Source organism: Poeciliopsis prolifica, unplaced genomic scaffold (genome assembly GCF_027474105.1).
Source record: "Poeciliopsis prolifica strain line A6 unplaced genomic scaffold, Auburn_PproV2 SCAFFOLD033, whole genome shotgun sequence".
NCBI lineage: Eukaryota > Metazoa > Chordata > Actinopteri > Cyprinodontiformes > Poeciliidae > Poeciliopsis > Poeciliopsis prolifica.
In genome coordinates, this window is record NW_026562408.1 from 280,628 (window position 1) to 307,516 (window position 26,889).

At 46.6% G+C, this 26,889-nt stretch overlaps 1 protein-coding gene across 1 annotated transcript; it reads right to left on the reverse strand.

Moving 5' to 3' along the window:
• On the reverse strand, positions 1-26,889 carry LOC129373462 (histone-lysine N-methyltransferase, H3 lysine-36 specific-like). The gene is given in 31 exon segments (XM_055051405.1): positions 1-1,659; positions 1,662-1,921; positions 3,291-3,492; positions 3,561-3,667; positions 3,733-3,874; positions 4,217-4,333; positions 4,403-4,525; positions 4,634-4,780; positions 5,297-5,409; positions 5,492-5,563; positions 5,566-5,613; positions 5,616-5,695; positions 7,102-7,258; positions 8,350-8,499; positions 8,502-8,528; positions 8,601-8,801; positions 10,045-10,134; positions 10,137-10,167; positions 10,277-10,411; positions 10,482-10,663; positions 11,149-11,191; positions 11,714-11,814; positions 12,626-12,881; positions 17,049-17,161; positions 17,988-19,310; positions 19,313-19,541; positions 20,336-22,633; positions 22,815-22,987; positions 23,503-23,647; positions 24,258-25,078; positions 26,505-26,889. Coding segments are annotated over 30 exon segments (8,253 nt in total). The 5' UTR covers positions 25,062-25,078; positions 26,505-26,889; the 3' UTR covers positions 1-1,275.

Below are 26,889 nucleotides of genomic sequence, written 5' to 3' on the forward strand. Positions count from 1 at the left end.
ATATTTAGAATAAAATAATGAATTATTTAGAATAAAATAATTCCTTAATATTTCCACACACCGTTACCTAGCAACACCAGCCAGGCCCGGCCCGTTTGCCTAGCAACCCATAGTTGTAGTTCCCTTATGAAAAACATTTTCATGAAATAAACAATAATAATAATAATAATAATAATAATCTGCTGTGTTTATCAATATTCATAAATTACCAATATATATCAATACATATTGATATATATTGATAATCACAGCTCCTTATTTCCAAGTTAGTTTTCAAACCAAATCACTGCTGCAGTTACAGGCCGACCTCTGACCTCTGACCTCCCGTTCATCAGAAAAGCTGACAAGGCTGATGATACAGCTGGACAGCAGGTGACCTTTGACCCCGCCCAGTCACTGAATCGACTCTGAGACAGATCTGAAGTCATTACTATTGGACCTCTAGAGGAACAATCTAGAGCTATAGATCTAGAGCTGGAGATCTACAGTCAATGCACAGCCTCAGTTATTCCAACTAAAACCGGCGATCAGCCTGAAACCTGGGAGTAGTGATGACCTCTGACCTCTGACCCTCACAAAGAGGCCTCTGTCCCCTGCAGAGCGTCGAGAGGTCTGATGTCTCAGAGCCTCTCGCTCCGTTTCTCCTCATTGGCATCGATTCCTGCAGCAGCGTCTGTCCAACACATCAATCCTGCAGCTGCTGCTGCTGGACCAGAACCAGAACCAGAACCAGAACCAGAACCAGGAGGATGGAGCACATGGACCCGGTTGGTTCTACAGATCCTCATTGGCTCCCTGCAGCTCAGAGACTTTAAAACTGTTAGTTTATGAATCACTGAGCGGCTCAGCAACACATTAAAGATCTGCTGCTGGATCAACCTCCCAGACCATCAGGTTCTGGTTCTGGTTCTGGTTCTGCTCTGCATCAGAACCAGAACCAAACGAGGAGAAGCATTCAGCTTCTATGCACCACAAATCTGGAACAAACTTCCAGAAAACGGCTAAACAGCCGAAACCCTGAGATCCTTTAAGTCCAGACTGAAAGCAGCTGGTTGGTTTTATTGGAAATGTGATCAATTTATTGATGAGGGCTGACTTGATGTGATGTTGGCTTGTTGATTCTATGCTGCATGACTTTGTGTTTTTATGACGTGAAGCTCTTTGAGACGCCTTTCAGCTGCTTTACAGATGAAACTGGATTTGATTTATTTCAACTCAACTCATAAAAATCCTGATTTTGTGTTTTTGCAGTGCAGTTAAAAATAACTCTGCGTATCAATCGTCGTCTTCATCTTTGAGCTCCAGGTATTCCAGTCCCTCATCTTCATCATCTTCCACCTGGGAGTCCCACTTATTCCTCATCACTTCTTCCTCTTCCTCGGCCAGCTCCTCCTCCAGGACGTCGCGCTCCTCTTCGTATGATGAGATGGGTGAATAGTGCGGCAGGTCCAATCTGTGTGGGCTGCTGGGAGGTGGCGAGGCGTTGCCGCTGGCAACCGGGATGGTGATGGGCACTGGGATGGAGAACGGAGAGAACGCCTCCGGACCGCCGCCGCCGCCGCCACCGCCGCCGCCACCGCCGGCCTCCTTCACGTTCCCGCCCACCGAGCCGGCTGAGACGGCACGCGGGATGACAGCCATGCCCAGCCCAGAGGTCAGGCCCCAGAGGTCAGGGCCCCAGAGGTCAGGGCCCCAGAGGTCAGGGCCCCCGGGTCGGGCCGGTACTCCCGGATCTCCCCCGGCTCCAGCGGCTCCGGCCCACAGGGGTCGTGTTCGCTGCAGCAGAGCTTCCCGTCCAGCTTGGAGATGAAGAGCAGACCGTCGCGGTGCTGAGGGCAGTAGGAGCTGGGACACATCTCGCAGAACGACGCCGCCTCCTTCCCACAGACGTCACACTGATGCCAAGGACACTCCCAACGACCTTCAAGCAATCACAGACATTCAGGGAACAATCCAGGAAAACATGACGGACGCTTCCCCCCCTTCAGTCGGGTCGACCCGGTTCTACTGGAACCAGAACTTCTGCTCCACCTCCAGCTGCTGTGGTTCTGACCCAAACCAGCCTGTTCCCCTCCTGGCCTGTGGGGGCGCTGCACCAACAACCACTGCAGGAAACGACACTAAAACCTCTGAAGACACTGAGAGCAACTTCCTGTTTCACCAGATGAAACAAGATGGAGGCGCCAGAGTTTAGTGATTTCTCTTTAGTCTTTGGCTGAAGACCAGGAGCCATTTCTGCTGCTAGCGCTAGGCTAACATGTTAGCTCTGGTTGGATTTACCCAGAATGCCCTGCTGTCGTCCACATCCTGATTTTGGAGCGCTCTCTGGTTCGCTTAGCTTTCACATTCAAACCGACCAGACCCAGGCTGGGAGGACCAGAGGTCAGAGGTCGATTAGAGGTCACCAACTGGACAAGAGTCGGGTTAAAGCCGACCAACTGGGTCAGCTCTTCATTCATTATTAGGATCTGGTCACGGACACCGCTCCAAAAGCAGGAAGTGGACTACAGCGGAGAAGCAGAGAGAAAGAGAACCGGAGCAGATGATGGAGTTCTGGGTCCAGTAGAACCGGGTCGACCGGACGGTAAGGAAGGGAAACATCTTTAATCAGACTTATGAATAAACTCTTAGTCATTTGGAGCATCTCTTACAGCTAATAGATCTCAATGATTTTGTGCTTGAACTGTAATGAATGTTTGTAGCCTCCACTGTCGCAGGTCGCCTGTTAGAGATTTTTTGATATGATCATTTTGTTAAAGTGTTCTCTTCCTTATGTGTGTATGGGCTGACCTGGAGGTTACGACTGTCTTCATGCGAGGTAGTAAAACTTTATGGTTCTCAGACCTTAAAGTCTTCTCTGGTGTTTATCTAGTCTTAGGTGACAGTTTGACCCAGAGCTGAACTGGGCTCAGATTGTAAATTAGATATCACACCTGGAACTGAGTTGTTGGTCTGTTTGTGTTAAATGTTTTACGACCTCTGTTGTTTCCTGACTGCACCATGTGACTGTTTCTCTTTGACAATAAAGAGGGAGCTCACGTGAAAGCAGATCAGAACTCTCTATGAACAGCTTGGAGGAGCTGTTGATGGAGACTTCTCCTTCTGCAGAAGCCTGACCATATTTAATTCATATACGTTGTCTGTGGTTATTTTATTGTAGGTTCGAGGAAAAACCTAACAGCCTGTATTTATGCAGCCATCTTGAGTCTTGAAGGCCACATAAATATCTAGGGTGTGTCAGATTTGGCCCACGGGCCTCGACTTGGACCCCTGTCCCTAAGGTGTCTGACCTGCTGGCCTCTTGGTGAGGTTCAGGCAGTCTGCATGGTAGACTTTGGGACATCCTGGCTTCTTGCAGGAGACCATCTGTCCTCCGTCTCCGCAGCTGAAGCATTCGTCTTCCCTCTCTTTGGTCGGCAGCGCCTTCTTCTTCTTCCTGCCGTGGCCCCGCCTCCTCAGCTTGCGGCCCTTGTCGTCGGACGGAGGGTTGTTCTGTCGGACGGCGTGGGGTTAGCGCGTGTCTATCGTGGAAGGAGCCGGTCTCAGGCCGGGAACCTCACCTTTGGCCTCACGCCCAGGAAGCCGCTGCAGTTTGCCGAGCCGCATTTACAAACCGTCTTTCCGTTGCCCAGACACTCCAGGTTGTAGTTGAAGGTGAGCTCTGTGCCTGAGGGAGGAACGATCGTTACACCCACATCTTTTCATTTCCGTCCCAACAGGAAGTTCAGTGACCTGCAGCGATGTCCACCAGAGCGAACAGTCCCACCCGCGTGTCTCCGCCGACCGTCCACTTCTGCGTCTCGCAGTTGGGCTGGCAGCTGTGGTTCATGAAGCGAGCCTCGTTGCCCTTCGGCCCGGCGTCGATGATTCTGTCCTGAAAGGGGAGGGAGGCAGAGGAAAGACTGACGGACAGCTGGGCATGTTGGGTAACGTGCAGGTGAAAGTTTCTGCTTAGAAACGAATCACAACGCAGTGAAGGGACAAAACGACAGGAAACTTTTAGGAAAACGTTTTGTCCATGTTGAACCAGAACTTTGCCTTTTTTCTGAGTAGAAGATTTTTGTATTTTTCCTCCTACCAGGATTTCTTTAACTTTTCTTACGTCACTTCCTGTCAGGCCGCTCTGCAGAAATCGGATCGGCGTGTCGTTAAAGTTAGATTTTCTTTCCGTTTCTGTCTGAGTGTGAAGTTTGGTGCTGATGGCTGCGTGACACACCTTGTCTAGAGTCAACATGTAGAAGTTGCAGATGTCGTTCTCCTGGGCGTGTCTGATCCTCGACCTGCACTCGTCTTCGCCGATCACCTCCCCGACGTATTCGGTCACAAACTGACCCTGAGAAAAGACAGCTGGAGATGAAAGGTCGTCCCGCCGGCGGCGGCGGCGGCGCTCGCTCGGACTCACCTTCTTGATGTCGTGGATGCAGCGAAGGCCCCAGCCGCGAGACAGCGTCCGGAAGATCTGCACCTGGCTGTACTGCCGCTTGGTGAAGGCCTGGTTCAGGCAGCGCTCCCCGGCCGGACACACCTGCAGGGCAGCCCGATTCACCGCTTTCACTTTTTATCAGGTCTTCAATTCCACACAGCGTCCGCGGAGAAAGGAAACGGTCCACGGTGTGGACGGCGGTTCTGGTACCTGAGGGTGGCACTCGTACAGCAGCATGCGGTTGATGCACTCAGAGTCGTTCCCACACGGACTCTCGTCTGTCGCCTTGCAGTTGCAACGCGGGATTTCTGACAGGTCAGCAGTCAGGATCTGGACCTTCCCAATCGGACGATTCACCTGCACAGGCAGATGCTCTTAAAACGAATTGATCAGCGATTACAATCATTGATCAGTGACTTCATGGTTCTGTTTCTCCAAAATTTAAAGCTCTGTTGTTTTCTTTTTCTTCTCATATCTTTTGTTTCAAAATGAAATAAAATAATGTTTTCTATTTTGTCACCATCTATTAGCTTAGCATACTACAGTCAAAGTACTGTAGCATTGGTAAGCTAACAGCAGCAACGCACTGCAAAAACAAGAGAGTTAGCCTAGAGTTAGCATGCTAAGTGACTAGCTTAGCAGTAATATTGAGGAGCTTCGCCTCAGATCAGCATTGCATTAACACAAAAACATAAAGTTATTTCCAGAAGCTGTCTGTGATTTTATTAAACTCTTTGTGGTTCTAAAAGCTGTTGAGACCCAAAGGAAATACAAAAATATACAACCAGTTAATTTTCCATAATATAGATTTGAATAGTGCAGTGCAATGAATTGGTGTTTTCATGCATTTTGAGCCTGCAGTGTTTTTCACACCTTGATGTGTTTGTACGGCGGCGGCTTCCTGTCGTTCTTTCTGTCCTCCTGAAGCTGCCGAAGCTCCTTTTCTGCCTGAAGCTCACGAAATCGCACGGCCGCCTCCTCCAGCGCTGACAACAGAAATAAAACGCACTCAGCGTCCTGAAAATGTCATTAAACGAACATAAAACCTGAATATTTGATGATCTTCACCTTTCTTGTAAGTTGCATCGACACCTTTGCCCATCTTCTCTTTGCTGTTTGCGTCGACGTCCATGTAGGGAAGACGCGGGCCTGGTAGGTCCACAGGTAATCGTTGGAGCCGAAGAAGTGAACGGGAACTCGCCCACGTCGTGCCGCATGCGCTGGATGTTTTCTGGGATGGTTTTGGGATGGCTGACCTCCGCTGGCCACCACCTCAGGTCAGAGGGCAAAGCAGTAAAACATCCTGCTGTGTTTGATTCATCGTTTACTTTCAGCTTTTCCACTCAATTACAGACAATCAAATGCAGGAAAAAAGGAAATGTTTACAACATAATACAAAACTTCAATCAACAGCAGAGGAGACATTTTAAGGCGTCAGCAAGGCTGCAGCTCAGTTTGGAGATAAATATCTGCCTGCCAAAACAGAAAAAGGTTTTTAACAGCAGAAGGAAAAAAAACATCAAGACTGGAACAGTGGATTAAAATAATCATGATTAATCAATTATTGGAATTACTGCCAAGTTATTTAGTAATTGGTTAATACAGACTGAGAAAGAACAACACTGAAAGCAAGTGTGGATTTTCACACACGTCTTCCAGGAAGGTCGCTTCACACCAGAGTCACATTCACACTCACATTCATACTCCGATGCGCAATTATTGGGATTGATTAATCCAGTAGCAGTCTGGGGTTACATGCCTTGCCCAGGGTCATGTGGCAGGAGATGTAAAGATTTAGTTTTTTCAGTGTATTCATTTTGTACTGTCCACCCAGTTGGTAGTTCCAGCTATATTTCGTTTCCCTCTGTGTCTCGCTGACGAGTCTGCCGTCAGTTACCAGTTGCTACCAGTTCCTACCAGTGCTACCAGTTCCTACCAGTTGCTACCAGTTGCTACCAGTTGCTACCAGTTCCTACCAGTTGCTACCAGTTGCTACCAGTTCCTACCAGTTGCTACCAGTTCCTACCAGTTGCTACCAGGTGCTACCAGTTGCTACCAGTTCCTACCAGTTGCTACCAGTTCCTACCAGTTGCTACCAGTTCCTACCAGTTCCTACCAGTTGCTACCAGTTGCTACCAGGTGCTACCAGTTGCTACCAGTTGCTACCAGGTGCTACCAGTTCCTACCAGTTGCTACCAGTTCCTACCAGTTGCTACCAGTTCCTACCAGTTGCTACCAGTTGCTACCAGTTCCTACCAGTTGCTACCAGTTCCTACCAGTTGCTACCAGTTCCTACCAGGTGCTACCAGTTGTGAGCATTAGCTCATCCTGTGCTGCCATTAAAACATCACTCTTTCATTCCAACCTGGGTCCTCAGCTTCATCCTCACCACCTCTTCACAGCATGTCATGACAGGAGGAAGCTGAAATCGAACCTACAACCTCCTGTTCACAAGACAGCTGCTCTACCCACAGAGCATGTCGCGACTGTGCCAGTAAATAACTAAAAACAATCGCAAATAAAAACCTTCACAAATACACACACGTCATAATTTCTGGTCCAAAAAGAGCGCATCATTAAAAATACACAAGGTGAACCTTAGAAGTGTAAAAGTCTTAATACATAAAACTACATAAAAGCCAAAGAAACAAAGGCTGGGACAGTGAACCCTTTCTGACCTGTAGCGGCCGACCTTGACCCACAGGATGTCCTGGTAGCGCGGCTTCTTCCCCGCCTTGCAGTCGTTGCAGAACCAGCTGCCTTTGGGCATCTCCATGTTCAGACACTCTCTGTGAAACGCGGCGGGACACGATTCGCAGCACAGCAGGCTTCCTCCTGCCGGACGGACAGAGACGTGCCACGGGGTCAAAGGTCGAAACTGTTCCAGATTGATCCACGAACGAGGCTGTTAGCTTAATCTCTCCTGGGTGACATTAATAAATGAATTAATAAATAATATCTCCACCCATGCTAAAGCGCTAATCATACATACTAGCTATACTAACGCTAAAGCAATATACTAAAACAGTGTTAAGTGGAAGCTAATGCTAGAATGCTAACTTCAATTTAAATTATATGTGCCTTTGAAAGATTACAAATCTTTTATTTGACATAATATATATATATATATATATATATATATATATATATATATATATATATATATATATATATATATTCTATAAAAGCCTTTGAAAATTATGTTTTGTTTCCTAAATTTTATTTTAATTTTATAGTTGTGAAGTTTGTCAAAATTTCTTCATTTGTTCTTCAAATTCATTTTGTTTGGTCAAAAAGTTTTTTCTCCTGGTTTTTATTGTTGCTTTTAAAAGTTGGAGGTTACTACGGGAACCATTATCCGATAGGTTTGAAGGATTGTTTTATTGTCGTACCAGTTTGGGTTTGTGGTACAAACTGGTTTTGTCCCACAAACCGGGTCCAGAAAACCCACTAAAGACAACAATGCACAGAGGCAGAAGCTTCCGTTTCCAAAAGCTGTGGACAGTTTGTGTCAGAATAAAGTCAGTGGATCTGTTGTGAAGTCAACCTGCTGGATCTGAGTTTCACACATTTGTTGGTTGAAATAAAGTTATTGGAAAAGAAAGAGAAATGGAGCTGCTGCATTAACACTTGTCATGCACTTCAAAATAAGAGCATTAATGTAAACATCTGACTACTTGAAGAATTTCAGTCGATAAAACCTTCAACTTAGTTTTATTCAAATAAATCAGGTACATTTAGGGAAAGCTAAGTGTTCAAATGTTTCCATTGTTAGCTAAAGCACTAAATGATAAATTAGCTCCGCTGTTAGCACATTAGCATAAGTGTGTCCACCATTGACAGTGGCCAATAATAAAGCTCGTTGTTGGATATAAGAAAATGAAATGATGCAGAAGGTAATATTGAAAGTTTAAAGGGACGCGTACCTTCGGTGCAGACAAAGCACCAGCTGACATTGACGTGTTCGTGGTTCTTGACGCCGCGGCGCGGCGCAAAGTGGTTGGGGCAGATGATGCTGTTGTTGGAAAGCACAACGCTGCCGGCGGCCATGCACAGGTCGGTGGCGTGATAAGCGACGGACAGCGAACGCATCGCACCAGACGGCCTGCGGAGCAATGGGCGCCATGAGCATTGGGTGGCGGGGTAGGCATGACCTGCTGACCTTTACTGCGCTGACCTTTGGAGACAGACGAGCTGCCGGGACTGGCGATGAAGCAGGTGAGGCAGACGTGGATGGAGCAGCGGAAGCTTCGGTTGACCGGCGCGGTCGCGGCGTAGTTAGCGATGCACTCTCCGTGGTAAAATTTCCCGCAAACAGGGATCATGCAGCGGCGGACATCTTCGCTGCGCTTCTTACACACGAAGCAGGTGTGGACGCCTGGAAGGAGGGATGGGATTGGAGTTGGGATTGAGGTTGGGGTTGGGGTTGAGGTTGGGGTTGGGGTTGAGGTTGCGGTTGAGGTTGGGGTTGGGGTTGAGGTTGCGGTTGGGGTTGAGGTTGGGGTTGCGGTTGAGGTTGGGGTTGGGGTTGAGGTTGGGGTTGAGGTTGGGGTTGAGGTTGGGGTTGAGGTTGGGTTTGGGGTTGGGGTTGGGGTTGAGGTTGGGGTTGGGGTTGGGGTTGAGGTTGGGGTTGGGGTTGGGGTTGAGGTTGGGGTTGAGGTTGGGGTTGAGGTTGGGGTTGAGGGTGGGGTTGGGGTTGGGGTTGGGGTTGAGGTTGGGGTTGAGGTTGGGGTTGCGGTTGGGGTTGAGGTTGGGGTTGCGGTTGGGGTTGGGTTGGGGTTGAGGTTGGGGTTGAGGTTGGGGTTGAGGTTGGGGTTGGGGTTGGGGTTGGGGTTGAGGTTGGGGTTGAGGTTGGGGTTGGGGTTGGGGTTGAGGTTGGGGTTGAGGTTGGGGTTGGGGTTGGGGTTGGGGTTGGGGTTGGGGTTGAGGTTGGGGTTGGGGTTGAGGTTGGGGTTGGGGTTGGGGTTGGGGTTGGGGTTGGGGTTGAGGTTGGGGTTGGGGTTGGGGTTGGGGTTGGGGTTGGGGTTGGGGTTGGGGTTGGGGTTGGGGGTTGAGGTTGGGGTTGAGGGTTGAGGTTGGGGTTGGGGTTGAGGTTGGGGTTGAGGTTGGGGTTGAGGTTGGGGTTGAGGTTGGGGTTGGGGTTGGGGTTGGGGTTGGGGTTGGGGTTGGGGTTGAGGTTGGGGTTGGGGTTGAGGTTGGGGTTAGGACAGTCAGCCTGGACAGCCGCAACCACAGACTCAGCGCTACCATCATGTCAGGTGTTTTAGCACTCTGTGGGTTTCCCTTATTCCTGTCACCATGGAGACAGGGATCACTATAGCAACCAGAACAGGGCTACGGTGGTCCATAAAATGTTTGAACCGGTGACACTCCAGTATACTGCGGCTGTAGGGGGCGCTCTTGGTGTTTACAGAACCAGGCTCAAGGAAACTAAAGAGCAAGAACAACACAGGACTAAACATCTCACCACAATCATCACATATCAGTTTTTATTCTTTCTTTAGCATCAGACCGAGGAACGCTAAAGTGTGGTGTAAAACTGAAACAGTGTCCACAGGAACGCCTGGATGGGCCAGTTCTGGTTCTGACCCGTTTCTGATCATCAGGAGGAATAAACTGACCTGATTTGCATTCTGGGCAGACGAACTTCGCTTTCGGCGCCTCGGCCAGAGAGATGCAGGCCAGGTGAAATGCTCCGCAGCACTGACCCCACACAGCAGCAGCTCCCCCGTCTTCTCACACACCTGAGAATCAAATCAGGTGAAGATCAGAACAAAGGAAATGAACCAGGATTCAGGCTGAATCCAGCCTGGTCTTCCATCTCCTCCTCCGAATTTACGGTCCGGGTCTCACCTGGCAGACGTTCTCCTTCATGGAGGCGGGTCCTCCCCGGTCGCCGATGATCCTCCTGACAGGTAGAGATGCGTCGTTGCCCAGCAGGTCATCCTTTGTGGGGCGGAACCGGTTCTCCGGCAGAAACCTGTCATCCTGCAGAAACACATTGGGTTTTCATCTGAACCACAGGAGCGACCGTTTCCTAAAGTTCCTGTCGGCTGACCTCTGACTCCAGTGCCTCCTCCTGGACGCTGCCGTCATCAGACTGGAACGCATCTGCTGGGGGCAGATCCACCTGCTCAGGTGGGCTGGACGCCGCCGGGGGGTCAGAGGTCACAGGGGCGAGGGGCATGCAGGCCGACGGCCCAGAGAGTGGTTTCACTTTCAAAGATGGCGGAGAACAATCTGTGTAGAAAACGACCAATTAAGAGATTTAATCATCTGAAGTCAGAATGATTTCAGTATAAAAATATTTTATAAAAATTAATTGAATTATTTAACTTTAAAGTGTTTTCATAACTGAATCTGCCTCCATGTTGTGGTAAAAGTTTCATCTCTGCTTTTTCTCAGTGAAACAATCAGTCAAAGTTAAGCAGAGCATAGTGCTGTCAATCATTCCTGCGTGTTCGCTGCTCTAGCCTGACAGCTGAAACTTTCAACAATATTTGTTGCAGAATTGGTGCTACAGAAATAAATTAATTTAAATTGTTTCTTCACAGATTATCTGTCTCATACCAAACTGTCATGACAGTTTGAATAAATATGCGTACATTTTTATGTGGCGATATTAATTTTCCTCCCTGGTTTAAAGCCTGTTTTAACTGACCCTCCACTTTGGGAACCGTTTGTAGTTTCTAGATGATTTTCAGAATAACTGGAATCGTACAAACCTGACTGAGGTCCAGCATTTGAATTTATCTTCAGTGTTTTATTCTGGAATGAAACATAAACATGATCAGAACATGGAACTAGACTTTCACATTAAATATGAATATTTAAATATTAGAAAGAGTTAAACAGGGAAAAGCAAACGACAGGTCAGGAAGTGGAAATATCAGTATCGGTATTTTATCTGAAACCATTTATCGTAATTCAAGAGAAACAATAAATTGTTTAGTTTTTTTTATCTAATTCAGTGATAAAATTTAAAAGTTTTGGTCAAATCGCTCCTTTACATTCACCAATAATGTTTTATTCATTTCATGATAACCTGCTTCCATTTGGGAGGCAAAATGTTAAACAGAAAAATGTTTTATTTCTTTTGAAATTCACTTCCTTGATTAAACAGGTAGAAGAAAACAAAAAAACACATTAACAATTATTCTAATAAGCAGAAATCTCACATAAGTTAGTATGTTTCCCATTTCTGGACTCACTACAAGTTAAAGGTGGTTCTTATTCAAGGCTTCTTGTTCATTAATATTTTGCTGCTGAGCCCAGATGAAAGTTTTCTACCTTCTTCTTCGGGGCGGCGGAAACCTCGGCCTCCAGGCAATACTCCAGGATCTTCTGCGTTGGTTTCCTCTTCCTCTTCTTTTCAAGCACAGGAAAAACTTCTGCTGACCAAACACAGAAATCATCAGAAACCAAAAACCTTCTGACTGAATCCGCCGAGCAGAACCAGGACCGGACGAACTGCATCATCTTCACGTTTAATCTGATAAAAACAACAAACAATGTGTCATAAAAACTTTTATAAAAGAAAATGTTGAAACTAACTGGAGTTAAAAATCAGGTAAATTAACATCATGTTAGCAGGAAAAGGTTGAAATGACCCGGTTGCCAGCAGAACCTCAACTGAGATCAAATCCTGGGCCGTAAACCTGCAGTTTGTAACTTTAATAAAAAAATTTTTAGACTGTTGTTCAAACTGTCTCCATGTTGTGACAGTATGGCAATAGATCAATCTCTTCCTTCTCCCAGTGCTAACAAGAAACAACCAATCAGAGCCAGAAGGCGGGGCTTAGTGCTGTCAATCACAATCTTATTTGGTGCTGCTTTCTGCTACACTGTAGGTAGCATAGCCTGTAGTATTATGGCCAGTTAGCATAGCCATGCTAACGACAGATAAACAGTTTTCCTGTAAGCTGTTCTTCCTGCATTAGCACATTTAGTAGTGAGTACATGAGGATGATTCACAGCATTAAGCCCTGCTTCCTGGCTCTGATTGGTTGTTTTTGCTTCATTTCTTGAGAGGAGATTGATCTGCTCACAGACTATCCGTCATATTAAAGTGATGAATAGTGACACTTTCAACAAAAACAACATTTTTAAAAAAAAGTTACATCCTCCCTCTTTAAAAGGAATGCAGCGTAAAGAATTCAACGAAACGTCATTTTAAAAATAAATGAAAAGCAGAAACATTACTGTTTCCTTTGACTAGGCCGTCTGACAGGGAGGCCTGAGCTTCAGGGGGCGGAGTTAAGGAGTCGATGGAAAGCAGCGGAAGCTCTTGGATGGATGGCGCTTCTGCTTTGGGACTCTGGGTTTCTGCAGGTGTGGGTGGAGCCAACTCCTCTGGTGGCGGCGTCAGGATTACAGGAAGTAAGGAAGATGATGAGCTGTCGGCCATGTTCTTCTCCAAGTCCGAAAGCTCACACAGGGCAGCAACAGATTCACTGGCCTGCTGGACAAAAGATTGAGACGGCTGGGCGATGATGCAACGGCCAGCCGTCGTTTCTCAGCTCACTGTGGTTAAAGAGGTTTTAACGCAAACATCCAGGACAAATAATAATCTAATTCACTGCAAGTATTGTTTATCAGACAGGTTGTGAATGCATCACTAGCCCCCCCTAGTGGTGGGACATCTGCAGTCAGGCTTGACATCTGGCAACTAAGGGACCCATTTCATGGGTCCTTCAAAATAAAAGCTTGATGAGCCGTGCTGCTTCATGGGTTGCTGTATTTGGTCAAAGGAACGTTTTGTCTTCAGCAGCAGCTAAAATAAAAAGGAGCATCCACCAAGATATTAATGTGTAATAATGTTTTGATGATGTCACTCATCAGAATGTGATGAGTGACATCACATTTTGCTCCATTGTCACTTTGTATGTTTGTGATTTTATGATAAGCACTTTGAACAGTATTGCTGCTGAACTGCTACACAAATAAAGTTGATTGAAATGGAGCCAGCAACAGGAAAAATCTGACATCAGGGCAATAATCTTAAATAAAAATAATTAACCCCTTCACCTCCAAAATGATCACCTTCTGGAAATGTCCACTATTATTTTCATCAGCAAAGATTTATCAGTAGAAACAGACTTAAAGATGTTGGAAGAGTAAAATTCTGGCCTGATGAGTAAAAATATAAAGGATCAGAGCAGAGAGCCAATAGAAATCCAAGAAAAAGAGAACTATTGACCAATATTAGTTTTTCAGGAGGCAAATGGAATCTCAAAGAATACTGTCTGCCCAACAAGCTGCACTCTGAACCCACTAAAACATCAAATGTCTTTATTCTCAAATCAGTCAATGACGTGAAAGAAAACAGTCAACATTTATCAGGATTGGCTACAAATCATTTTAATAAGCAAAAACATTCGTAAAATAGGATTTAATTGACCCTCCTGTTACTAAGCATGAGTTTGACAAAAACTTTGTGACAATATTGCATTTACTCATTTTTTGAAGTATGTCTCTGAGTGTCAGGCTGTGCAGGTTCAGCAGCAGAGGTCAGTAGAGGTCAGTAGAGAGAAATGTATGAACCTCAGAGTGATGAACCTTTGAGGTTCATCCATGAGCAGCTCTTTGCTGCGAAGCTTCACAGCTTCATTTAAACATCACTGACCCCCAACTTGAAAATGTTCTGGCGGATACAGTGCGGAGCTAACAGCATGGCGGCAGCGGGCGTTCCAGGTGAGCGGGCGAATGAAGGCCGAGTTCGTCACGGTTTTGAAAGTTCAGGTTGAGCACTAGAGCCATGTGAACAGCATAGCGGTTATAGTTAACGCTACATTGGAGCTGTATTCTTATGAATGTCAGTGCAAAGGAAGCTGCTCCACAAGAACAACTTCCAGATCCACCAGTTGGTTCTGTAACGGGACGGGTTACAGAACCTCCAGGAACAGCAGGAGCTGCGACAGCATACGAGAGCAACGTAAGGGTGCGGCGTGAGCCCGGTCTGATGCGTCAACTATAAAATGCTAGCTTGAACTTAGCTGACCCAAACCCTAGCCAACCCTGAACTAGCCGACCCTAAACTAGCTGACCCTAAACTCGCTGACCCTGAACTAGCTGACCCTAAACTAGCTGACCCTGAACTAGCTGACCCTGAACTAGCTGACCCTAAACTAGCTGACCCTAAACTCGCTGACCCTGAACTAGCTGACCCTAAACTAGCTGACCCTAAACTAGCTGACCCTGAACTAGCTGACCCTAAACCACCTGACCCTAAACTAGCTGACCCTGAACTAGCTGACCCTAAACTAGCTGACCCTAAACTAGCTGACCCTAAACTAGCTGACCCTGAACTAGCTGACCCTAAACTAGCTGACCCTAAACTAGCTGACCCTAAACTAGCTGACCCTAAACCACCTGACCCTAAACTAGCTGACCCTGAACTAGCTGACCCTGAACTAGCTGACCCTAAACTAGCTGACCCTAAACTCGCTGACCCTGAACTAGCTGACCCTAAACTAGCTGACCCTAAACTAGCTGACCCTGAACTAGCTGACCCTAAACCACCTGACCCTAAACTAGCTGACCCTAACTAGCTGACCCTAAACTAGCTGACCCTAAACCACCTGACCCTAAACTAGCTGACCCTAAACCACCTGACCCTAAACTAGCTGACCCTAAACTAGCTGACCCTGAACTAGCTGACCCTAACTAGCTGACCCTAAACTAGCTGACCCTGAACTAGCTGACCCTAAACTAGCTGACCCTAAACCACCTGACCCTAAACTAGCTGACCCTAAACCACCTGACCCTAAACTAGCTGACCCTAAACTAGCTGACCCTAAACTAGCTGACCCTAACTAGCTGACCCTAAACTAGCTGACCCTGAACTAGCTGACCCTGAACTAGCTGACCCTGAACTAGCTGACCCTAACTAGCTGACCCTAAACTAGCTGACCCTAAACTAGCTGACCCTGAACTAGCTGACCCTAACTAGCTGACCCTAAACTAGCTGACCCTGAACTAGCTGACCCTAAACTAGCTGACCCTAAACTAGCTGACCCTAAACTAGCTGACCCTGAACTAGCTGACCCTAAACTAGCTGACCCTGAACTAGCTGACCCTAAACTAGCTGACCCTGAACTCGCTGACCCTGAACTAGCTGACCCTAAACTAGCTGACCCTGAACTAGCTGACCCTGAACTAGCTGACCCTAAACTAGCTGACCCTAAACTAGCTGACCCTGAACTAGCTGACCCTAAACTAGCTGACCCTGAACTAGCTGACCCTAAACTAGCTGACCCTAAACTAGCTGACCCTAAACTAGCTGACCCTAACTAGCTGACCCTAACTAGCTGACCCTAAACTAGCTGACCCTAAACTAGCTGACCCTAAACTAGCTGACCCTGAACTAGCTGACCCTAAACCACCTGACCCTAAACTAGCTGACCCTAAACTAGCTGACCCTAAACTAGCTGACCCTGAACTAGCTGACCCTAAACTAGCTGACCCTGAACTAGCTGACCCTAAACTAGCTGACCCTGAACTCGCTGACCCTGAACTAGCTGACCCTGAACTAGCCGACCCTAAACTAGCTGACCCTAAACTAGCTGACCCTAAACTAGCTGACCCTAAACTAGCTGACCCTAAACTAGCTGACCCTAAACTAGCTGACCCTGAACTCGCTGACCCTGAACTAGCTGACCCTGAACTAGCCGACCCTAAACTAGCTGACCCTAAACTAGCTGACCCTAAACTAGCTGACCCTGAACTAGCTGACCCTAAACTAGCTGACCCTGAACTCGCTGACCCTGAACTAGCTGACCCTGAACTAGCTGACCCTAAACTAGCTGACCCTGTATATTGTTTGTCCCAATGTATTAACAAAACTAGTCCAGAGCCTTAGAGAAACCATCTGAATCAATAATCTCGTCTGGATTTTCTATGGATTATGTCCAACATATTGAGGTAATTTGCAAAACCTTTAAACCCAACAAAAGTTTGAACCACAGATTTATTTCACCATCTAATGATGTTGATAATATTCAGGGTATTAATGTCACCATTTGGACTTCAGCTTCTTTATTAGTTTAGGATTATTTCCTATTTTTTCTTTGACCATTTTATGTGATGTGCTTAATATTGTTATTTAAATCTCTGAGATGCTCTGTATGCTGTGATTAAATAAGTCTGAATGGGATTTGCAGACATTGCCTGAATTTGGCAGCGTTGACCATTATTGTGCTTTTTGTGGTTTGATGCTCAAAATTGGCAACATGTGCAAATAGTTTAATGGCCTGCCAAGTTTAGAATAACTTTAACTTTTGTTTCTTTAATCTTAACTTTTTTTTTTTTTTTTTGCCGATATGCTCTTGGTTATGAAAGGTTTAGTGTTGACACCAGAAAGAGGCAATATTGTAATTTCATAAATGATATATAGCATTTATTATATATATATTAAGATAACAGTGGAGATTATTTAAAAATATTCTGATATATATACTGTGTATGTGGCAAAAATATTGAGATATCAGATTTTTTCCCATCACCCAGTTCTGATTGTGAGAACAATGTTTGATTCCTGGAACCCAACTGCCTGATGGCAGACAAACTAAAGTGAGTGTTTGATTGTAGAGGCAGAGCAGAGATCATCACTTTGCCTCATTTTTACCTTTCCAAACAGCTGGAGAGACCTTTTGGGTTTCTTCCTTGGGGAGAAAATCTGGTTGTATTCTTCAGTCCATTCAAGTAGTCTCTTGCTGGGCTTTCGTATTCGTTTATGTTCTGGAATTAAAAAAGGAAGGAAATCATCAAACACTCTGTAGACACTTTATTAAGAAACTAGCTTGTAAATGAGTGAATCACACAGAAACAACTTGATGAGTTTAGATCTGGTGAAGATGACTTGCTGAAAATCAACCCGAGCTTTAGAAAGGACATTCAGGATGTGTTGGCTGGCCTTACTGGCTGGTCTTACTGCTCCAGAAACTGATGATCTACTGGTAATGCCATCTCTGAATGGACAGACAGTCAAACTTTGAAAGAAACGGGCTAGCAGCAGCAGAAGACCAACCAGACGCCACTCTGATTAGCCAAGAACAGAAACCTGAGGCTAACCAAACTGGCTGTATGAATGCGACCTGCCTGTGCAGACACAGGCCACATTTCAAAAGATCCGATACGGATCGGAGTTAGAACCACATATAGCCTGGGTCGCCTCTGTGTTGTTCAGACAGTCGTGAAAACATCAGACGCAGGTCGCGTTAAAGCAAAAAAAAAGTGATTTTTTTTTTGCAGACTTCAGTCTGCAGAGTGAATGTCGCCTCACAGACAGAAAAACATTGGTTGTTGCAATAAGTCTTGGAAAAGCAATTCATCCAAAGTCTGGAATAGTTTTGAATGTTCACTCTGACTTTAGCCTGATCTGTAGCAAATACACAGATATTCCACTTCATCTACATTACAGGAGTTTTACCTGAGCTCTAATGGCAGGAAGACATCAGTTTTCATGTTCGGTTTATCGCATTTCACAAAATGGATTGTGCTACAGAAAAAGCCAACTTTCCATTGTTGTTATTTTTGTAAAGATGTTGCGTCAGACTGTCCTTACCGGATGAAGTCTTGTCTTGTTCCTCAGCTTCTAGAATCAAGTCCGTCTTGTTCATCATGTCGTCTCCGAGGCCGCTTGGCTGTTCCAGGATGAGTGTTGGACGTTCCCTCCTTTCCAGAGGAACACCAACCTGCTGGCTGCCTTTCAGCCTTTCCCATCTCTGCTGCTCCTCTTGCCCACCAATGTCTCTGCTGCAGCCAGCCTGGATCCAGCTACTGCCAATTTGTATATCCGTTATTTTTGAAGTGATATTTGCTGTTGGCCAGGAAGTGATTCCTGTTGCTGATGTTACTCCAGGAAAACCAGGTCCAGGCACTCTGCGATTGGTTTTCCCTTTCAACAAACTCTTTCTGCCACTCTTTCTGCTAAAGGGCCTCTTGAGTTTCTGGCCTTTGCCACATCCGTTCTGTCCAATCACACATTTTTCTGCGATTGGATCGGTTTTGCTAAGGACACATGTGTGGCCGTGTCCTTCTAGAGGAGCCTTGTGTGGCATCATCAGCGGCTCCTCCTTCACATGTGCACTGGGTGGCCCAATCTCTAACTCAAGGGGCGTGCCTTCTCGCTCTCTAGTGTCATGCAAGTCCTTCAGCATCATAAGAAAAGTGCTAAACTGGTATTTTGAGTCTGGCCTGAAAGACACTGGCTTTCCATTGCTGCTATTTGGTAAGGATTGAAAGGAAACCTCCGTAACATTCTTGAAGGCTTTCATGAAGGAAAACGGTGATTGAGGTGATGGAGGTTGTGTTGTTGGGGGCAGATCTCCGTGCTTTGCCTTAACTATAGATGTAAGGGGTATGAAGTCCATTGGCGGAGTTGAAGAAACTGAAAGGTCTTCATCTTCACTTTTAACATCAGCTTCAAAATCATCTGAATCAGAGAATAGTACAGAAGGGGAGCTACATCTAGAAAAGCAATCACCGTTGTCAATGTCAGTAGATTTTAGAAGTTTTAAATTAGTGCAAATATCAAATTTGGGCTCAGCAGAATTCTGAACTGTGTCCAGAAGTTTGCTCAGCTTAGTTTGCTCAATCGCCTGCTGGGCTTTTCTACGTTTCCTCCAGTCGACGACCTGCAAGGCCTTCAGCGCCCTGGTCATCAGCCGACTGCTGGCTGGAAGATGGACTGGCTGTTCTTTCAGGACTTTTTGTATTTCTGTAGCCTGCTTCAGTTTGTGAACAGCTTTTCTGGATTTTGGAGCAGGCCAACTTTCAGGGAGGTGATTACTTCCTGTTGAAGAAGCTGCAGTTTTAGTAGATGAACTGTTTTCCTCTGAGCTACCTGGCTGGTCAGACAATGTCTTTGTTTGATTGCAAACAGAATGTCTTTACATTCTAATCTGTTTGATTCATTGCACGATACGGTGATGATACTTTCTAGACTAATGTTAGAGGCTGGGATACATTTCACTTCTGGGCTGCCCAAGGCATCAGAAAGTTTTGTTGAAGTGAGAGCGTTGTTTCCAGGTGTGAGAGCGTTGTTTCCAGGTGTGAGAGCGTTGTTTCCAGGTGTCTTAGTGTTGTTTCCAGGTGTGAGAGCGTTGTTTCCAGGTGTCTTAGTGTTGTTTCCAGGTGTGAGAGCGTTGTTTCCAGGTGTCTTAGTGTTGTTTCCAGGTGTGAGAGCATTGTTTCCAGGTGTCTTAGTGTTGTTTCCAGGTGTGAGAGCGTTGTTTCCAGGTATGGGAACGCTGTTTCCAGGTGTCTTAGTGTTGTTTCCAGGTATGGGAACGCTGTTTCCAGGTGTCTTAGTGTTGTTTTCAGGTGTGAGAGCGTTGTTTCCAGGTGTGAGAGTGTTGTTTCCAGGTGTCTTAGTGTTGTTTCCAGGTGTGAGAGCGTTGTTTCCAGGTGTCTTAGTGTTGTTTCCAGGTGTGAGAGCGTTGTTTCCAGGTGTCTTTGTGTTGTTTCCAGGTGTGAGAGTTGTTTCCAGGTGACGCTGTTTCCAGGTGTCTTAGTGTTGTTTCCAGGTATGGGAACGCTGTTTCCAGGTGTCTTAGTGTTTCTAGGTGTGAGAGCGTTGTTTCCAGGTGTGAGAGCATTGTTTCCAGGTGTGAGAGTGTTGTTTCCAGGTGTCTTAGTGTTGTTTCCAGGTGTGAGAGCATTGTTTCCAGGTGTCTTTGTGTTGTTTCCAGGTGTGAGAGCATTGTTTCCAGGTGTCTTTGTGTTGTTTCCAGGTGTGAGAGCGTTGTTTCCAGGTATGGGAACGCTGTTTCCAGGTGTCTTAGTGTTGTTTCCAGGTGTGAGAGCGTTGTTTCCAGGTGTGAGAGCGTTGTTTCCAGGTGTGAGAGCGTTGTTTCCAGGTGTGAGAGCGTTGTTTCCAGGTGTGAGAGCGTTGTTTCCAGGTGTGAGAGCATTGTTTCCAGGTGTCTTAGTGTTGTTTCCAGGTGTCTTAGTGTTGTTTCCAGGTGTGAGAGCGTTGTTTCCAGGTGTGAGAGCATTGTTTCCAGGTGTCTTAGTGTTGTTTCCAGGTGTGAGAGCGTTGTTTCCAGGTGTGAGAGCGTTGTTTCCAGGTGTGAGAGCATTGTTTCCAGGTGTCTTAGTGTTGTTTCCAGGTGTCTTAGTGTTGTTTCCAGGTGTCTTAGTGTTGTTTCCAGGTGTGAGAGCGTTGTTTCCAGGTGTGAGAGCATTGTTTCCAGGTGTCTTAGTGTTGTTTCCAGGTGTGAGAGCGTTGTTTCCAGGTGTGAGAGTGTTGTTTCCAGGTGTGAGAGCGTTGTTTCCAGGTGTCTTAGTGTTGTTTCCAGGTGTGAGAGCGTTGTTTCCAGGTGTGAGAGCGTTGTTTCCAGGTGTCTTAGTGTTGTTTCCAGGTGTCTTAGCGTTGTTTCCAGGTGTGAGAGCGTTGTTTCCAGGTGTCTTAGTGTTGTTTCCAGGTATGGGAACGTTGTTTCCAGGTGTCTTAGTGTTGTTTCCAGGTGTGAGAGCGTTGTTTCCAGGTGTGAGAGCGTTGTTTCCAGGTGTGAGAGCATTGTTTCCAGGTGTGAGAGTGTTGTTTCCAGGTGTGAGAGCATTGTTTCCAGGTGTGAGAGCATTGTTTCCAGGTGTCTTGGTGTTGTTTCCAGGTGTCTTGGTGTGGTTTCCAGGTATGGGAGCGCTGTTTCCAGGTGTCTTAGTGTTGTTTCCAGGTATGGGAACATTGTTTCCAGGTGTCTTGGTGTGGTTTCCAGGTATGGGAACGCTGTTTCCAGGTGTCTCAGCGTTGTTACCAAGTGTCTTGGTGTTGTTTCCGGGTGTCTTTGTGTTGTGTTCAGGCGGTGACTCTGATGACAGCCGAAGTAGGCCAGACTCACTTCTCGCTCGTAGCTTCTTGACTGAGACCTGGATGAACTTTGAAGGTGTAATTTGTTCAGTGGAGACGCTCGTTTTGCTGCCTGTCAATTCTGATTTATCAGCTGCTGCTTTATTCACATTACTATCTGGTATTTTCTCTTTCTTATTGCATTCACTTCTGTTAGTGGTGACATTTATCAGACATGAGCGTAAATATTTGTTTTGTTCTATCTCCTTTCGTATCAGCTTCACAAACGGGAGTCTGCATTTAGAGACCAGATTTTTTTGCTTTTCTAATATCGAGTCTGGGTCTCTTTTTTCGACTTCTAAACAGGGCCTCAGAGTCTGCTTTCTTTCTTTCTCCTTTTCAGAAGGTTTTTCAGTTTTATCAAGTTGTTTAGTAGCAATTATGACAGAAAGTTCAGTTGAACTTATAGATGTTACCATCTTTGGAGAATCTGAGTCGTCATTAAAATCGACTGTCTTGCAGGAATGAAAGTCTTTTTCAACATCCAGGTCGTCAGACGAAATGCTCGAAGGGTTTATTTTGGTCTCAGAAGTCTGCTGGTCTTCAGTGGACAGCTGGGCCTTTGGTTTGTCCAAAGACCTGCCTCTTCCTTCAACAGGGTTGGCCTCACTGGCCCTACATTTCTCAGGTACTGACTGTTCATGTATCGGACCATCATCTGTTGACTTATCTGCCAGTATAACTGGGTCATTGGACCCAGCGCCAACCAATGAGGTGGAGGGAACCGGGGCCTTCTTCCTAACAGTGGATAAGTGCTTTTTCTTGCAGGGACCCTTACTAAAGAGGGAGCGGTCCGACACTGGGCTGGTAGTTTTAGGTCGCCGGTCTCTGCCTGATTTACTGAACCACAGTCCAGTCTGGGTGTCTGGCTGCTTCTTGAGCTCTTTGACTGCAGCCGCAGACGGCTGGCATGGAAGTCGCTTCGGCTGATGCTGAAGTGCTTTAGGACACAAAATCTTCGGGACTGAGTCGAGATCAGAGTACGGGCACTCGCTGTTGTCTCTGTGAGACGGATCAAGACTGCAACACAGTGTGTTTTCATTCCCAAGGTCCTGGAGGGATTTGCTTTCCTTCTTCTTGCTACAAGTTTTTTTTAAAGTGCTCGGTTTTGTCTGTGTTGTAGCTGCAGACGAGGTGGATCCATTCGTTAAGTGCAACAGTTCAGAAACAGTGGGAACCGGCAGAGAGGGCGAGGGAACGGCCGGATGGGGCTTCTTCTGTCCTTCTGCCGGGGAACTGCAGGCAAAGGTTTGATCTGTGGATGGAGCCAGAGGCGGAGAAACGTCGGGTCGCCCAGAGAGAACGGATTCGGCCTCGGCCACACTGCATCTCCACGAATCCTGGAAACGCTTAGGGATCTGCAGCGAGACCAGAAAATGTATTGAACCAAAACAACAGACTGTTATCTTTTCATGATGCGTTTGGTAGTCACAGATTTCTGTTAGTGTCTTAGATTAGAGCTTCTGTCCAACAAGGAAGCGAAGGACCAACCGTTCATCAGAACACGCATCATGCAATAATTCACAATTGAACACTTACAGTGTTTCTGTTGTTCTGCTCTCTTTGCTTGCTTCTTCGTCTCAAAAGGACAAGTTGGTCGAACTCAAAGCCTCCGTGGAACGACTGAGTTGATTTTTCCTCCACCCAAACGAACTCCTTCGGCTCCCCAAAGGTCCGGACGTGATACAGCCGACAGAGCCGGTCGCAGGGCTCTGCAAAGAAACCAGAGCCCTCCCGATTATTTTTAGAAAGAGGAAATTACAACATTAATACCCAGAAAGTACAGAATGACTCAACAATATGCTGAAATATGGATAAAACATCTAAAAAGGTGGTTGAAAATGCTAAACCGTATCATTGGCTCAAAAATCGTTTGGCAAAGTACAAGAAAAAAGCAAAGGTATAAAGACTGATCTCTGAAAATGTGTTGCAATTTCAAACAAAATCTTCATAAAAAAATCATTATTTTCCAGTTGAGTCACAATCTGACATTTTGATGGAAATAATCAGCAGTTGAAGGAAATGTGTTGAGGAGAAAAACAAACAAATTCAGGAAGCAGTCACAAAGCACGGTCAAAGTCAAACTGAAAGCAAGCTGAACATCGATTAGTAACGATTGATCGTTTTAATTATTACGGGAATAACTGTAACTAATTTAGTGATTGATTAATGGTTAACTGGCTCATGAATCCGGGTCTGGCTCAATAAAAGCAGTTTGTGGTTCTACCTTTCATCCTGTGGTAGACGCCCAGCGCCGGGTCGGCCAGCACCTCACACGGCCACCAGGGCCGGCGGCCGAACTTGGCCCAAACGATTTGCCCCTCGGCGAACTTCAGCGGAGGCGGCGGCTTTTTCCTGGAGCCGCTCGGCTGCTGCGGGAGACCGACACTGATTTCTCTAGAAAACTTATTGCACAAGCATGCAGATAAAGCAGAAGGAAATGTTTCTGACCTTTGACCTCTGTCACTCTGTTTTCCATTGATTAATAAACAATTTCACAAAACAAACTGCAGCAAAATCTACATTAGTTCATTTAACAGTAAATCCTTCAGCTGTTTGGGTCGATCTGCTCTGAACTACACTGTAAAAACTCACTCCGTCTGATCTGACTGTGTTGTTTCACTGTCCTTTAAATTGTTTTCAGTTTTTAAAGTTGATTTGGAGATGCACATTAATCAATATAAATATAAATGTTGGTTTTTTGTTTTTATGCTTAACTTCAGTTGGACGACACAGCTAACGTTGATCATTATTTGGTTTTGTTTGCTGTTTTCAACTTTCACTTCACATTTTTAACTTTTAATTATCTATGAGGACTGTTGCAACAAGCTGAGAGTTGGACCGGGTCGAGTCTGTCCAGAATACGGCGCGGTTCTGGATCAGAGTTCAGTGAATTTTCAAAATATTGATTATTCTATCAGACGAATTATCTATCCATATTGATCCCGTCTCTATGGCAATAGATATTGATTGATTGCCTACCGCCGTCCGCCATGCAGGACAGTCATCGAACAGGAAGAGCTCCGAGTCGCTGTCCCACTCGTCCTCTGAGCCGTCCCAGTACCGCCGGCGCTGACCCGAGGACTGGGAGCGCGTCACCACCTTGGGCGCCGCCGCCGCCGTCTCTGTGTCCAGACGAGTGTCTGTGGGGGCGAGCTGCGGCGCGGTCTGCGGCGCGGTCTGCGGCGCGGTCTGCGGCTGGTCGCGTTTGTCCAGGAAACCCGGGCCGGGCGCGTTGGTCTGTGGCTCCTCGTCGACGCCGTCGGCCTCAAACAGAGCCGAGTCGAAGTGCAGCAGGCCGTTGGCGAAGGGGCTGCTGTCCAGAGAGAAGGCCGGGCTCGGCGGGCTGGACGGACAGTTGCCTCCCATTTTCTCAGAAACAGCAGATTGGTGGCAACAAACAGCAGGAAAGTCTTTACTTTCACTTTGCAGCTCCGTTTGCTTTTGGCCAGAAGAAGACGAGACGTCTTCCTGGGAGACAGAACACTCTCTGTACTCCGCCCAGTAGTCCTCCATCCTGCCCCTCTGGTCGGACCCCCAGTCCCAGCGCCGCTCGGGCCCCCGGCTCGGCAGCACCAGGTCGGGCCGGCTCACCATCTTGGTGAGGTGCTGCAGCCTCCGCAGGGGGCTGTATGAGGAAGAGGAGGAGGAGGAAGAGTGGTCCGACTGGATGTAGCCGTAGACAGACGTGCGTTTGAGGGAGGAGGCGGCAGCCGCCGACATGGCGCGGGCCGGGGTCAAAGGGCAGCTGGACTTCCTGTCAGGGCCTTTGGAAGGCCCGCTCATTCTGACATGATCCGACCCTGAGACAGGAAGCGCAGACAGTTAGCATCGCTAGCACAGAAACGCCGAGTTTACACAACCTGAATACATCTGAGCTGCAAACAGAGATTATTATGATCATCCATTCTGAACATTTCAGCAAATTGTCTTTTTTTAGAGTCTGAATAATGAAATTTAACCATCGACTCAGAAATTAGTTGGCAATTTTTTCAACAACTGATTTTCCTGATGAATCTTTCAGGCCTAATTTAAAACAACAATAATTATAAATGATACATTTATAACCACCAGCATCAAACGAAGGTTTTCACCTGCAGAGCCTGAGAGCCGAAAATATGAACATCTTTTAATATCTAGGTTAGAAATAGTGTGAAAATATATTAGCTTATTTCAGAGGCGGAGCAACTTTAACCATGTTGGCAACAAGCTCAGCAGCTCTGAGGGCAAAATGTCTCTAAACTGGAGCCACAGAAAATGAAAAGTTCATAAATGATCATAGAAATCTGAGCTGCAACTGCAGTCACGTTTCCTACAGATGCAGTGAGAAAGTCTTTATTAGTTTCAGCTTCAGTATTTAATATATAAATCAACAAGACAATAAATCATATCACAGCTGATAACAGCAGCTGATTTAAAAGTTGTTTTATTATTGTTATATTCACCTGCTTGTTGTAAAAAACAATGTTTTTTGACTCAGATCAAAATGATTGAGATATTTTTGGTTTAATTAGTTTACAGTCACATAAGTGCTGGGTATAATATATTAATTTGTGTCAATAATAATCATAATTCTTCGCCAAACTAAAGATTGATGATAGTTTAAGAGCGAAACGAAAGAAGAAACTGAACCGCTGCTAGATAAAGTTCTCAAAAGTTGGAAACGTTTTTATCTTTTTGGGCTGCAATGGATCCCTTAGCTTCCTGTCGTCGAGTGACGTGATGATAATAATCTGCAGTAATAATCTGAGCTGTAATCCCATCACATCTCAATGAAACATGGATCCTGCAGCGGCGCGTCCAACGTCACGTCAACTGAAAACCCGGAGCTGCCGGTCTGCGCTGCTATCGCGAGATGTTGGAAATGACATCCAACGCGATAAGGTCAGGCTGGAATCTCATGGACGCGCGGCGGCCAATCAGGCCCGCTACGGGTTACATGATTAAAAACCAACATCAGGGATTGGGATTAACGTGGACACGCGCACGCGTGCGTCCGCGCGTATGGAAAAGTGTGACGACATGTGTGCATTATGCATGCGGCGGCTTGATGGCTGGAAATAAAAAGCAAACGCGACAAAAAACAAGTTCAGCAACGCGAGCAGCGCGCGCACAGACGCAGACACGCGCACGCGCTGCCACCGACATATGCGGGGCTATGAGCATCAGAAAGAGCAGAAATCACGCAGAAAACGCGGCATGTCGCGGGATGTGCCGCCAGAGTCTTACCATTTCGGTGTCGCGCCGCGCCGCCGCGCCGCGCCGCCGCCTCATTCTGGCGGACAAACGGCCAATTTCAGGATGTTAGAGAGGCGATGAGGCGAGTCCCCGCGGCAGCACGTCCTAGGCCCGGATCCTGAGCTCTCTCTCTCTCTCACCCATTTCCCCTCCAACACACACACACACTCACACACACACTCACACACACACTCACACACACACTCCCCTCCTCCCAAAGCATGCGCGAACCCAGCGGCCCGAACAGCCTCACATCACCAAATCCTCTGTTTGCTTCGGAATAACTTTATAGTCCCGTTTCTAATCCCGTTTGTAATCCAGTCTCTGCTGGCCGCGTCCCGCCAGCCGCGTCCGCCGCTCAGCGCATCTTCATCAC